The sequence below is a fragment of the Bacillus rossius genome, chromosome 15 (assembly GCF_032445375.1).
Source record: "Bacillus rossius redtenbacheri isolate Brsri chromosome 15, Brsri_v3, whole genome shotgun sequence".
Lineage (NCBI taxonomy): Eukaryota > Metazoa > Arthropoda > Insecta > Phasmatodea > Bacillidae > Bacillus > Bacillus rossius.
In genome coordinates, this window is record NC_086342.1 from 29,412,974 (window position 1) to 29,429,005 (window position 16,032).

Here is a 16,032-nt window from a genome sequence, read left to right on the forward strand (position 1 = left end):
CTCCTCGAGGGTATATTCCTCTTCAAGCCAACCAACCAAAATTAAATTTTTTGAAAGCTTTCAAATATCTCCGATTTTAATTCTGACTGTCTTTGCAGAATACAGCTTACACAATAGCTTATTAAACTTAAGAGAGGTTGATTACCATCGGTGTAGTTTTTTTTTTAAATTTCACCTTTACTCTCAAAACACATGTTGAAGGCTATCTTTTATTGTACAACAAAATTTCTAGAATTACTGATACAGATATTTATTTCACCTTTACTCTCAATAAAGACGTTGAAGGCTATCATTAAAAATAATTATATTCAAATTACACATACAAATGATTATAGTGATTTTAAATATTTTTCGTGTGATTTTTATAAAAAAAATACAACTTAAGAATTTTTACAAAACCCCTTTCTAGAAAACTTTCCGTAAGGTGAAGGTCATCCAATATGGCGAACGTTACGGCATCCAAGATGGCTTGATCCTTTACTTCACATCCAGGAACCTGTTTTTTTTTTGTGGATAAACAATCGAATTTACTCTAGCAACATCTTGCATTGAAACAAGACCTTTATATTATAATTTTTACATATGTAGATGTGCTTGATGTAACAATTATATTCATGTAAATATAGTGTGCTTTAAAGTGTATTTTATATGAGTTCGCTGAATTAGGATTTTTTTAAACTATAGCGAAAACTATACAGTAACAATGTTTTAAGCATATATATTTATTTATATGTAGAGATTTTAATGTAGAAGATAGTATGGCTGTATTTTGTATTTGACATGACCAATATCGTATACAGCCTGTGCTGTCTACACGAAAGGATACTTATAAATAGATACCTGCAGAATTCGCGGATTCATTTCGTGATATGCAAAAATTCAAATAATTATACCTTAGCGCTGCTTCTACCACTGGTTCACTGTTAATCTGGAGTAATGAGGGCCAATTAGGAGACCCTCGCTCAAAGAAGTGTCGAATCACAGACACTCAGTCGAGACGACTCACAAGTCAGCAGCCAATGAACAGGTGGCATTTGCCCGAGTGTGTAGAGTGTAGTAGAGTCTGTCCTGGAGGTCACTGAATCCGCGAATTTTGCAGGTCTCTACATATAAACAGAGTAATGAAACTGCATGCATTTCATGTAAGTTAAAACATAGTTTGTTTTGTTTGCCACCAGGAGGCGCCATCGTGCCCGACTCGAAGCGAGGGCGGGCTCCAGCCTTCAGCTTCGGCAGCAGGTGAGTCCCCCAGGAGAATGCGCGCACGAGTTACACCAGCTGCTTCCGAACCGACTTCGACGCAACACCGCAGACTAGTTAAAGAGAAGAAAAAAAAATGCTGCAAGAGAAAAGAGTGGAAATATGTTTTGTGGGTACGGGTTCTCGAGTGTTAAAACGTTATGAATTTTGTCCAACCAATTTTTTGGACTCACGTGACCAATGAAAACACAAGATCGATGGAAAGCAAGAGGCAGGAAATGTACACTAGTATTTAAACTTCACTTGTTTGGGCAAATAAGGGGTGTAATTGAAGTAGCTTGGCTTCTGGGTTGTAGCCGTGTCCTAGGCGAATAATTCACCGACGTTTCGGTTGACATTGCAGTCGCCATCATCAGGGATGGCGACTGCAATGTCGACTGAAACGTCGGAAAATTATTCGCCTAGGACACGACTACAACATAGAAGCCAAGCTATTTCACACAATGGCCGTGAAAGCCTGCGAACATTATTAAGGGGTGTAATTGTGTTAGTCAGACGGGATGATAAGTGCGACGTTCGCTGGTGCTTCTAGCGCAGTATCGCCTCTACAAGGGAAGTTAATAAAAGTGTGTTAAAAAGTACTATATTTTTAAAACTTTAAAAATCACTATAAATTTATTTCATTTTGTAACAAATATTGTTGTAATTTCAATTTGTATATTTAAAAAAAATTAAAAATACACAAATGCATAAATTATATCCAGCACTGAGATTATGCATTATTTAATATCAATATTGAGATTAAAAAATTATAGTGTGACATGATTTAAAACATATTTGGGGTTATTTGTTCATATTTATTCGATGGAGAAAATTTGAAGCTATTTTCCGTTCAATATCACTCCTCCAACTCTTTTGTCAAATATACTGGAGACAGATATCTGGCAGTGGGGCAGGGCCTTAATCGCTGCGGCCCAGTCTAGGCTATGACGGACCTGCGAGCGGTAGTATCGTGAGCTGAAGCCAACTGTGACTCGGTCAGAAAGTTTTAACGAGAGATTTCCTGCACGTCACGTCACTGTTTTTAGTTTCCTCTTTCCGGCGGAAATAAACCACCGGAAACGGCAACGATAAAAAAAAATTGGTGGCGTCACCGAAATGCCAACAAAAATAGGTCAAAGCTTAGTGTTATGTCACTCCCGTTTTATTTTACGAGGAAGTCAGAGGCAGTTTTTTTTTCGTTGTTCACAAACCATTCACGTTTACAACATTCTCTGCAGCTAAATTCAAACCATAAGTTTTATTTCAAGGATTTTTCTCTTCCAGTACGACAGTAGCTAACATGAACGACTAAATCATCCTCCATGTTGCCAACAAAGCTGTAAGCGAGGTAGTTTCCTAAATTGTGTTTATTCTATAATTTCATTAATTTGCTCATGATTTGTAATAGATTTGTATTATAACAATCGATAAATGTTTATAGAAATTGTATCAATCAAAAAAAGTGTTCTGTTAATGGGTGTGAAAACTTGAAATAACTACTTATATTTCAATCCTAGTATGAGTTGAGAGCATGAAATTACCTGGTATATAGTTTTATGTAGGCTTTGTCGTTAAACTATTTATAGTTTACCATCGAAAATTCAGTAAAAGTTAGTTTTTATTAAATCCCTAAAACACTCAGGTTGATATTTTTTTTAGGAAAGTAATGAGTTTTACGACGAAAGCTACATACAAATGGTTAAATCAAAACTGCATATGTACCACACGATGGAATGCTCCTAGTGTATTCTAGGTTTGATAGTTGATTGTCCTTTATGGTTATAAAAACCATAAAAAATATAAACTTAGACTTAGGCTTAAAGTTTGTGAGGTCCTAATTTATTTTGGATATAAACCTTACTGAGGGGCCTGTTGTAGTTATGGAACATACCCTAGAGAAAAAAACAACTAATGTTCGTAGATCCCCGATAAATTCGACTAATAAATTCTTCAAAACAACATTTTAAGTGAATTAGGAATTTTCATTTTTGACTATGGTATTGCTATGTTATCTCAAACATTTTGTTTTAATGGGGCGTCTGTAATAAAATCACCTGTGCTGGAGCACCCGTGACACAATCCTTTTATAAACTTTTAAAGATTGCTGTACTATGACTTCGTACTATCATGAAAAAAAAATTACTAAAATATGCATGCAGAATGTATATTGAATACGATTTCGAAACACGTGTTTGATTTATCAAAAAATTTTAGGATGAATATTTTTTCAAAAAAATTCTAAAAGTTTTTACATTGATGTGAAATTAATGTAGTTGGTATTTGTTTACCTGGAGAATCTTATCAGGTAATCTTGATGGTCGTTTACTATCAAGCAAGAAAGGCTTGTATGTAGGTTGGAGTTAATGGCCTAGTGGGAAGTCACAGTGTTTTGACGGCTATGTTTCAGGCACAGCAACAAGAATGACAGTCCTGGTCCTGGGCCGAAATACAACATCACTGGTCTTAGCTCAAAGGGTAAGTTAGTGTACATGACAATAATTTATATATACATTACATTTCAGTGGGTAACATTTGATGCTGTAACATCGACAAAACTTCTTTTCAAATATATATGTAAAAAAACCTCAACCATCCGTTGAAAAAAACTAATTTTGTTTGGGAACACAATGATCCAGAATTGGCATAAAATGTATCTTCAAAGTTTATTTTGGTGGTTTATCTAAAACCCTTTCAATGAAGTCATTCAAGTGTTTGTAGTCTGCAAGATTATCAACAGTTATCACTACAAAATATATTCTGATTTAAATAATCAGAAGTATACACTTACTTTTTTTAATAAAAATTGTTTTCCTGAAATTTACGATCTATATTTTACTGATACATAGTAAAACTATATTTAGCTTTATATCCTTAGCGTTATGTTCACACGCTGATTTTTTACAGTTGTGTGGTATGATATTTAAAATTTACATAATAATGCACTAGGATTTTTTTTAAATTTTTTTTCAGGATCGCATAGAAAATTAATTAATTTCTAAAACTGTATATTAAATCACATTAAAGAGCGACTTAACTTTATTCAGAGACTATTAGTTTACAATACAGGTTTTCCATCGGATAAGTCTGAAAATAAAAGCCAGACCGTTTTTTTATCTTCACATTGTACACTTGAGTTTAAATTTCTTCCGTGATTTTACAGAGTCTGTTATTCAGGATGTAAACTAAACTCATGTGTAACTAGGGTGAGTGGGTTTCACTTGTAAAAAATTAAATTAATATTTGATGAAAGTAGTTAACAACAAAGTTAGATGTGGGTATATTAACGCACTGTCTCCCTGTAAGTGGTGGGTGCGCCTGAGTAGTGCGGCAACCCGCTAAACTAGCCAGGCTTTTTGCCTACCCGGCGGCAGTGCAGGCTGCAAAAAGCGAAGCGTAACGCACAGAAACATACAATAAATAATGCCAATTGCAATCCGTCAAACGCCAGAAGAGCTGGAAGTCGACTAGCAATAATGATCAGAGGGCCAAAAACACGAACTGAGGTAATATATTATTTGCAAGTCCTTTCATCGTAAAATCTTTGCCAAAATGGAATTATGCACTTTACTATTCTCCGTTCACTCTTACCTGAGTTTTGGAATAAACAAAGCCTCTTGTAAACAAACATTCTCATTGGCTGCCGGCCGCCGCGCACATTATTCGTGCGCAAGAAATAGTTCCTTGGTTACGTACCATTTGTAAGTATTTTTACACTGCCCTTTTTTATAACAATTGTTGATATATAGCATTATAGCGTTTCACCATTAATTTCCAATACAGTTTAATGTGTCAGCAAGTATTTACTTACAATTATGTTAGCAGACGCCGTGTGTACGTGTACAGTGTACAGTTGATGCCCGGCGCAACAGTTGCATTTCGGATTCGTGCGCGCACGGTTTGTATGGCTGACGTCGGACCGAGTTTTGTAAAACACAGAACGGGAAAGCCTTTGAAAAGTGCACAGAAAACTATTGTGTTGAATGTTTTTAAAACATTTTCAGTCAAATATCCGGATTGCCGTGTGAACGATATCGCGAGTTTAACTGCGGAATTTACGGGTGTTTCGAAGAGCAGTGTGCTTCGTGCAAGGAAAGAATTACAGGACACCGGGACATTAACATCTTCCGGGAAGAAAAGGAAACGTGAGAGTCCTGTTATAAAAACTTGTGATGATTTTGTGAAGACGGTTATTAGGTGTAAAGTGCATAGTTTTTTCTTCGCAAATGAACCACCTACGCTGAACAAAGTGCTACGGTGCTTCCTGTTGTATTACGTCTCCGTTATTTTATTAGCATCGACTGTACTGAAGTGTGTGTGTTGCAACTAGTGCTTGGCGCGCAAGATGAATTCAGCCTATCACTTGCTGACGCGGTGCAGTGGTACGGCGGTGTTTGTTTATTTCAGAACTCAGCTAAGAGTGAACGGAGAATAACCACTAATGCTGATCGAGCCAATATACGTAGCCCATTCGCTTCCAGGGGTTCAAGGTTCACGTTCCGGGTAAGGTGTGGGTGTGAACTCGAGAAGTCGTAAATTCAGTAAAAAAACGTTTTCCTAATCAAATAAATGTTAATAATGTAATTAAATCGTCCACGATAAGTCTGTGGAAAGGTGGGATGGTTAGATAGATTATTCTGACCTTACGGCCGGCGTTCTCGCGTTCCCCTCCCACATTTGCGCCCTAATAGGTGTCGCGGTTGACACTCCCGGTGTCACACCACCACAAGTTAGACACCCGTCTGGGAACAGCCTTCAACACTCCAATCTTGTTTATCTTTTTTAAATTATTATTTTGCACGCTGCTCCGATAAACGAGTGCCCCAAAATTCATAAATAAATTATTCAAAAAGTTTTTAGAAAAGGAAGAGAACAGATTAATAGTATTTAAAATAAAAAGAACGTAATTACTTGAAATGTCAAAAACTTTAATGAGACCATTTGCGCATGAGCATGGTAAGGAATTTAATTTAAGACCAAATATCAAAAATATTACAATTATATCTAAAACCTTTTGCCCTATAAAGTTACAGAGGCTTTTAATATAGCCACGTTTTAATATATACCAATAAATAATAAATACTGCAATAAACGCATAAATAAATTCAGACATTGATACAAAAACCGCTCTAAATATATATATATATATATATATATATGTATAAATAATAAATTACAATAATATTCAAATAAAAGGTAGTGAAAATTAATGTCACTCTAAAACATCTTGATTACACCCGGGTGATTTTATTTTACGACGCTTCATGGCAAGCTTGATGGAAGGTTCGATAAAAATGAGTACGAGGACGCAACATACACTCGACGTGGGAATTAGGGTCTTTTGGCAAAAGTTATTTTTAAATTGTTCACTGTTATGGTGGGCAAAGTTTATATCAACGCCCCGGGGTTACAGGGGCAAAAGTTCGGAGCCGGAATCACTTACTTGGATTGAACGTTGTACGTCGCATCCCACCCCGGACCTCCTGGCCCGGAGTTTAGCCGGCTGTACTTTAGCACACATGCTAAATGCTTCATTAACGAAAAATGTAGCGTGGACTCTTCATCCTCTTGGCAGCACCCGCCACAATCTAAGTATTTCCCGAAGCTCAATATACGTCAGCTGATTTATGTTCAAAAATATTCACGAGTCCCCGCCGGCCCAATACCACAAGCCATCACCGCGCTCGTCACGCCCGAAGCGCATACACGTTCACCACGGCGATCAGCTGACGACTCCCTCATACAGCTCATTCCGTCCCTCTTGACGTATTTCCCCCACCACCTTATTGCCTTGGAACAGTCCATTTGAATGTTCACGGGGGGAAGCGTCGTACACCGTATTATGATTCAAAGTCCAAAACGATATAATTAAATATCAAGAAACTAAACCATTTAAAAAAAAACATAATATAAAATCATATTTAAAAATAAGATTAACAAAACTTATAAAAGACCAATACTTATAAAAAAAGGAAAAGGGCAAATACTAAAACTAAAATTACGTCACAGCCATAATTCAAAATTAATTAAAATAAATATAAAATCAAGTGGCCATGCCACCTATGGCCACATAGGGTAGGGTGGGAGTAACACTCCAGTTCGTTTTATTTACATTCCATAGCTTATTTCAAACGGAACTGCTAGGGATCACTCCCTGTTGTTTGATCGGGAAGGTGTTAGAGCTTCGGCAATGACCAGCGGCTGGGGCCACCAACCCAGCATAGTCACCGCCTCAACCTCTGTATATACCGCACTGAGCTAACCAGACAGTTGGCTGTGTCCTGAGCCCTAAGACTTTATCAGCACTGCTGGATGGTTAGATTATGATTTTCACAAGATCTATGAGCTGTGCGCACCTGGGCTCAGTACCTACTTCCTTCAGGACAGAATAGTTGGAAATTTGATATAACTAGTGAGCTAAACTTTTGAAAAATAAAGATCAGATAATCTGGCTGTTGAGCCAAACGAAACGACCCACGTTCGATTCCCGCCAGGTCAGGGACTTTTCAACTGTGGAAGATATCCTTCTCAGGCCTTGCACTTAGTGTTGTGTGTTGTATCTACAACTCCGTACACCGGGAGGCAATGGTTATCACATCACCCAGCCAGTAGATTGAATCAGCCACAAAACATTAGGACACACGTTACTGGAATTACAGAAGATGCAATAAGCCATTACTCAATAGAACAGCATTGCTGGAAGTACATTAATTGCTATTAACCACTAATCATTATAACATAGTTTTATGCATATCAAGTAGATGCAATCAGCCACTATAAGCATTGAATCACACATTTATGGAAGTTCAGTATATACAATCAGTCATTTAGCATTAGAACACACGTTTCTGGAAAGTATATTAATTGCAATCAGCCACTAATCATTAGAACACATTTTTCAGCATATACGGTAGATGTAATCATCCACTAATCATTCAAATACACTTTTCTGGAAGTACAGTAAATGCAATCAGCCACTAATCATTATAACTGGAGTTTCTGGAAGTACTGTACACGCAATCAGCCACTAATCATTTTAACTGGAGTTGCTGGAATTACTGTACATGCAATCAGCCAGTAATCATTATAACTGGAGTTTCTGGAAGTACAGTAGATGCAATCAGCCAGTAATGATTATAACTGGAGTGGCTGGAAGTACAGTAGATGCAATCAGCCAGTAATCATTATAACTGGAGTGGCTGGAATAACAGCAGATGCAATCAGCCAGTAATCATTATAACTGGAGTTGATGGAAGAACAGTAGATGCAATCAGCCAGTGATCATTATAAATAGACTTTCTGGAAGTACAGTAGATGCAATCAGCCAGTGATCATTATAAATGGACTTTCTGGAAGTACAGTAGATGCAATCAGCCAGTGATCATTATAAATGGACTTTCTGGAAGTACAGTAGATGCAATCAGCCAGTAATCATTATAACTGGAGTGGCTGGAAGAACAGTATATGCAATCAGCCAGTAATAATTGTAACTGGACTTTCTGGAAGTACAGTAGATGCAATCAGCCAGTAATCATTGTAACTGTAGTCGGAGGAAGAACTGTATAGCTGTAGTCGGAGGAGTAACTAGAGCGGCGTTGTGCTCCAGGCAAGGACAACCCGCAGGCGTCCACGCTGCACGGCCGGCCCAAGGACCACCACGTGGACGCCACGCCCGCGCCGGGGGACTACAGCCCGGAGAAGCTGGTGCTCGACCACTCGCCCAAGTACACCTTCGGCCTCAAGACCCAGCTGGACAAGCCCAGCACCACCCCAGGTACTATCTCTAGCTGCCCCATCCAGGGCAGCTCCTTCATCGGGCTACTGCGAGGTTTCACTGGTGAAATAACACATGGGAAGCCTTCTTTTCACAGACGAGAGAGCCAACACCCGAAGTTCCCCGAAGTTCCCCGAAGTTCATGCTTTTTTCCCCCGTATATTTAATGTAGCTATCCTAACCAAATCAACCGTCCACAATGTTTTAAAGTATTTATAATTTAGCTAACCTAACCTAATTGATAGAGACCGGAAAAATTCGCGGATTCATTTAACGAGATGATAGAATCCAAACAACTGTACCTTTATATTGCTCCTCTGATTGGTTCACAGTTTATCTGAAGGACTTTGAGCCAATGAAAAACCTTCAACCAAAAAAGCATCGAATCGCAAGCGTCCCAGTTGACAGGTATCACAAGTCAGTAGCCAATGAGCAGGTGGCATTTGACAGAGTGTGTAGGGGATTATGGAGTCTATCCTAGAGGTCATCCAAAGCGCGTATTTTTCCAGTCTCTATTAATTGAACATTAGTATCCTTTTATCAACACCGCCATATTTATTTACAATGAACAAAAAAAAAAAACCGAAGATGCACGATCGAGAGTTTGGCTCTCTCGTCTGTGAAAGAAGGCCTCCCATAACACATACACATAGTCCCATGACAACTTTCGCGAATCTGAATGAAGCTTTCAACATTCATATCTAAAGTTTATTAGTTAAAAAAAAGGAACTTTAACAATCTTTAGTCAAGAATACTCTGAGCGTGATGAGTAGGTCTGTTTCCATATTTCGTAAACACCTAAGTGAAGATCTTCAATAAAAGTGTATGGTGTGGGTGTCTTTTCTAAAATTGAAGGCACGCTCAATGTAACACGAACATTGAACAAATAACTGAAAATAATAGTCTTGCATAATTTTTTTTTTATTTGTAAAACTTTATAATTGTTCTCATTTGCAAGGTAAGCATGATGTTAATAAAAATTTTTGTCAAGAGTGTACTTTTTTAATTTTCAAGTTTTCATATTCACTTCTTTGCCCACTCGTTTAAAAATTCTCAAGAAATTATATAGCTCAGTGAGAAACATATACATTGCTTTTAAATCGCACAAATTTATTTTAAACATACAGAAAGTTGCATTTAAATGTTGAGTGCCTTTATAAGTATAATCATCAAAAACCTATAAAACACGAACAGGCCATAATATCAAATGTTACTGGCTTATAATTTTATCGTACATAAACTTTTATTACAAAACAAAACAGCGCGTTTTAGTATGACTACAGAGTGATTTATTAACGCACCCGACAATATAATTATTTAATGAGTTTGCGACAAAAAGACGCAATAAACATTTCATGGCCAAGAACTGAAGTCTTGAAAGGATAAATTATATGTAATTCACTTCTATATCTGAACACTCAGCGATGATTACGTCTGCAATCAAATGCGCAACAGGCATTTCTCTTTAAGGAAAAGGCACGCAAGGACACTTTCAACTGCCTTTTTTTTATAGACACCACGTGCTTAAATGCTCTGCAGTTATCTCCTTAAGCGACGATAGTTGAATGTAAGTTCACATCGTAGTAATGTCGCCCAAAGTGTCTTTTATAATTTTCTACTTTATGGTACTACCTCCGATTTGGTCACTGATTGGATTAACTTAATAGCTGAGCTTTAGAAGGTATGAGCTTTTAAATGAAATGAGAAAAAGCCTTTTTGATAGCAATTATGTAAATATAAATCCAATTTAAAAGTAAGAGCACATATATGATTGCTAATGACTGGTACTGTTTGTAGAGGTTTTTTAATGTAAATTAATAAAATATATTTTTTGAAAATTCTCTTCTTCCCAAACCACAGAATATTTACCAAATCTCATGTAATATAACAGGAATTTACATTTTATGAATCTGTAGCCACCCAAGCTGGTTAACGTGAACTAAAGCTATACAGGATGGTATCTATGTTTGCATGTCCACAGCTCTTGCAACGAACAAGAGATTCTCGTGAAACAATTTGACATAATTATACAAATTAATAATAATTTGACAGTTTCACAGATTTCGAACGTTTTCGAGTAGTTTTCAAAATTTATTGTTTAATGCTTGGTCTCGCATGCCATGTTAATTTTTTTTTCACTTTTTCATCCTTAAAATTCTTTAAGGGTATTTCTGGCATTTTAACTCTATACCTCCACTGCTTTGGTTTTTCTGCCACAAAAATTTTCAGCTGATGTTTACTTAGTGTAATATCATGGGTGTAAAATGGGGTGCAATTATTCGTGATTTCTGTCACGCCATTTTTTTACAGCCGTAATATTACACTAAGTTAACGTCTATAGAAAATTTGTGTGGCAGAAAAACTGATGCAGTGGAGGTATCGAAGTAAAATTTCATAAATAGTCATTCTATAAAAGTAATGACAAACATGAAAAAGAAATTGGTGTATGAAATTAGGCCTTTCTTATCTGGATAGCAAAACATTTTGTTGGTTTTAGTGAAAATTGAACGTCTATTACTTGTTAATGTGTTTTTAACTTCTTTGTTTAAACATTTAACCATACTCACTTCATGATGGCAATTTTTTCCATTGTTCCTAGCAGCTAGGGTTTGTTTTGCTAATCAACTTCTAACCAAAGTGACATTCTTTAGAACAGATACCCACTCCATGCACACCCCAGCATGTTTCTCCCACTGTGTTTAGTTAATACGTCAGAAATTATCTCATTGTCGACGAGAGTTTAAAGTCCAGGAGGTGGCCTTCCACACTGTGCGAAACTGCTCTTTGTTCAGCCATGGTGTGTGCATGTTTGTGCATCCATGGAGTGTATCATGTTTGTCCATCCATGGAGTGTCGTATGTTTCCGAGGAAGCTTAAACATTGATTAAACTTTAGTACATATGTTGTGGAAACAGTTTGAGATGACCGTGTTACTTGGAAGTTATTGTGTTCATGACGAACATTATGATTCATAGTTACAAGCCATCATCAGGCTAGGTGAAACACTATCTCCACAATGTTTCGGGTGTCGCTATGTGGTGATGGTGCGGTAGAAATGAACTTCAACTAAACATGTACAATTACAAGTTATGTATGAGTTATGATTATGAATGTGTAACATCTTAGGTCTCGGTAAAGGCATTTTGTAGGAGTAATTTCGTGAATGGAACGGAAGTAGAATGAACGAAAATGTGTAACCACGGTGCTGCCATCTGTGGCGGATGGCACAGAAATTTTGAAAAGATGGCGGACCCGCATGATTCATTCGTATATATTGCTTTCATGAACATCGCAAAATATAAAACATGTATAGGTATTTACAAATAAAACTAATAGTAAAGCTATCTTTTAATACTTTAATTTGTTGTAAGTAATAATAATAATAAAAAGAGATGACAACATAAAATGACGCAACAAAAATTTGACAACCATAGTTAACACTGAAACGTCATATTGTAGAGACACAAGCAATTTCACAGCCTACATATATTCAATGCCATAAAAAAAATCGTGATAAAATTTTTTATTGTTATATATTAAATGTTGAATCAGATCAACGAGGTTAAGGTTTATTTGCAGCAGTATTTACAGACTGATTTTAGCCGTTTAAGCAAAAACATATACTTAGTGTTATGTTACGTTTTTAAAAATTGTTTCACAAATTTCGTCCACAAGCTTCGTGTTAAATTTTTGTATTTTCAACACGAGAACACGTGCATTTTTCAAGCCTTTTTATTCACTTTTATCTGAATGATTTGATAGTTTAATTATAGCGGCCGGCGGATGCGGAAACTACGTGTGTGATTCACATCAAGAGACGTATTTGAAAACACAAAAACATGAGCACCCATGGATCTGTTCGTTATCGAGTTAAGATGTTGACACATCTCTGGCGAGTACTGAGAGACAAGGTGTTCGGTAGGACGCGAGGGGCGGTTGTCTGAAGGGCGGACCGGGGAATGTTGTCGCGCAGCTCCCAACGTGTACAACATCCCGAGCGTGCTGGGGCACTCGAAGGAGGGCAACATGAAGGCGGCCCCGGCCTTCACCATCTCGGGCCGCCAGAAGGAGCACCCCGACGACCGCGTGCTCACCCCTGGCCCGGGCACCTACGACAACGCCAAGCCGGAGAACTACAAGTCGCGCTCGCCCGCCTACTCCATCAGCTCGCGCTACCAGCTGCCCTCCGACTCGACGCAGAAGCCCGGTCCGGGCGCCCACTACCCGGAGAAGGTACCTCGACCTGCCCCCTTCCCCCTACCCCACCACCAACACCACCACCACCACCCAGCTCGTTCCTTCAGCAGCTTCCTTGAGGCTCCGTAAGGCTCCACCAAAGTTCAGGTTCAAAGTCACGTTCAGTTCCGAGTTGCAAGTCGAACAAACGGCGGAAAATTCCGTTTTGCCACGCCTCAACCATTTCAATTCTTGCTCCCATTCTTTACGATAACGCTGTTTATAAAGTGACCTGTCCACGGAGAAGCCTTTCGTTTTTTCTCCATCACAATCAGCTAAGACCAAAACAGTGGCGTAGCGTGGGTGGGGCGGAGGGGGCGGCCCGCCCCAGGCGGCAGCCCGCGGGGGCGGGTCGCCGGTGAAGCGGGTTGAGATCTGATCTATGATTCATTCATTACATGTGTCAGACACACTATAATGTTCCATTTTTATCTAAAATTTTGCGCACCAACTATTTTTTAATATTTATTTAAAAGAAAAACTGCGAAATCAATGACAGAGCTCTTTATAACGTTTGTTTGTTTACATAGGAACGGCAACATCGCATCACGCCGCGCCGCCCGGCGCGCGCGAGCCGAGTTGAGCGGCACTCCTTATTATGTTAATTACTCATACAAAATCTTTTGTTTCACGCGTCGGCCCGTATCGATGCCTCTCTTTCGCACTCATTGAATTTAGTACTACGCATTGTACTGTAAAGTTTGACCTTAACCCAGGGCAAACCAAACAACTTCCGCAAACCGGGACACAGTAAAACTCATATATTGCCCCGTACCGCGAGCGCAGGTAAACCCAAAAAAATATTAAAACCCAAACTAATAGCAGGCTTAAAAAATACTAATAAGGTTGCGAACAGTGAGAGGAGGCAGCAAGTTAAAAAGACACAAAATTTATATGACAACATTTAATATATATATATATATATATATATATATATCATAAAATCGTTTCATCACAAATCGGTGCATCCATCATAAAATACATACCCTATTACTACTTATAAAAATAGCTATATAATAATACTAAAAAAATACTTTAACAATTCCCCCGAAAAATTATAATTTAATCATATACTTCGGAGCTCCGAAAATTAAATATAATTACCAAAAAGGCGTTAAAAATATATAAGAACATAACTCCGATAGACTATCAAACGTGACTATATTGTCGATTGAACAAGAATTGGCTGCTAATATTGATTTTGACAAAGTTATTTCTGACTTCGCTGCTCATAAGGCCCGTAGAATCCGCTTGTAAAACCGCTCATCCTATTTTAACTTCAATATTAGGTACCTCATTGCATGTGAAATTTAATTTTAATTAAGCACCTATAGAATGGGGGCGGCAAAATGGGTTTCTCGCCCCAGGCGCCGAGATGGCACGCTACGCCACTGGACCAAAAACTACTACTTAAATCACGGAAGAAGTTTGTAAACAAATGCCGCATCTAAAACTTTGTAATGGTAAAGAATACCAATGTTTACTGACGCCATGACACTTCTTAGCGTTTGACTCAACAAACAAAAAACATTTACCCCGAAACCATAGATATTGTTCGATCCAAAAAAGTGCGTTGCCATCGAACGACGTAACCCAGCCCATGGGACATTTAGCCTGTCACACAGCTCCCCGGCTGTCGCGGGCAACAAGTACCTCAAGGGGTATATTGAATTTTTTTAAATCTTTTTTTGCTATAATTCTAATTTTTCAACTATTCATCCCAAATTTTTTTTTGGAATGTCAAGGCATACATCATATCTCCCAGACCTTCTCTACCTTGTTGCAACCGCATATTTACTAACATAGCTATTTCACGACAAGAAGCCAAAGCTACGTCCTATGACATTACACACTAAAAATAAATAAATTAGAACGGAAGCTTTATTGCTAGCGATGTCAAACTATTTGAAATTTCAAGATGGACAGGCCTAATCCTCCTTAACAATAATTCCTGTTGTAAAAAAGTCAAGCTGTGTGACAAACTGTTTCGAATGGATTCGATCAGTATTGGGGCAAGTAAAGAAGACACGATGAGGTATGGATCACAAAACACCTCTGTTGTTTGGGGTTGTGGAGGGGTTGGGATATTTGGGGTATGGAATTTAGCACGGTCAGTACAGCAGGACAGTTCTCTAACAGCAACCTAAATCCGAACTGTGATTTGTTAGATACTTGCAAAATTCGCGTAACTATTTGTTTAAAGCTTAGATAGAAAACATTTGTGCACCTTTGTTGTTGGATCACACACAATTTGACGCTCTGCGAACGACTGGAGACCAATGAAAAACACTTGACAATCATCTTACCGAGTCATGTGAGACCCTGAAGACAAAGTTATCTCCGACAGCAGCCAATGAATGACCACCTGACATTGTATTGCTTATGCGAAAGTCACTTCGATTCTTTTCTGCCCCCAGAAAATAAAATTAATTTTTTCCAGTTATCTAGTGATTTAAATCAGTGAAATTGTTAGTAACTGAAAAAAAAACATGCGGTTGTTACTGGCTGGTGAATCAGTGAACTTAATTTAGAACATAAGGTAAAAGAAGTTTACTCTCGGGAAAATTAGTGCAATGCACTGATAAAACAGTGACATTCAGTTACAGAAAAAAATGCAGGAATCTACTGAGTCAAGTGACGTGGATTAAACCATTTTTTTTAAAATAAATTTTACTGATTTTGACCAGTTTCCACTAATTTGAATTTAGAGAGCAGGCTATAATCCTTGAGCTCAAGCCACGTCTGCATGGCTACGTCATAATATATATATATAACCACTAAAT

At 37.9% G+C, this 16,032-nt stretch overlaps 1 protein-coding gene across 2 annotated transcripts in view; it reads left to right on the forward strand.

The window, feature by feature from the left end:
• The window catches only part of LOC134539578 (ciliary microtubule associated protein 1A-like), a 48,718-nt gene that overhangs the window by 23,746 nt on the left and 8,940 nt on the right, over positions 1-16,032 (forward strand). For both annotated transcript variants that reach the window (XM_063381730.1, XM_063381729.1), the window contains exons 3-6: positions 1,179-1,239; positions 3,650-3,717; positions 8,846-9,013; positions 12,987-13,246. In XM_063381730.1, coding sequence (XP_063237800.1) covers positions 1,179-1,239; positions 3,650-3,717; positions 8,846-9,013; positions 12,987-13,246 — 557 coding nt within the window. The remainder of the gene's footprint in view (positions 1-1,178; positions 1,240-3,649; positions 3,718-8,845; positions 9,014-12,986; positions 13,247-16,032) is intronic.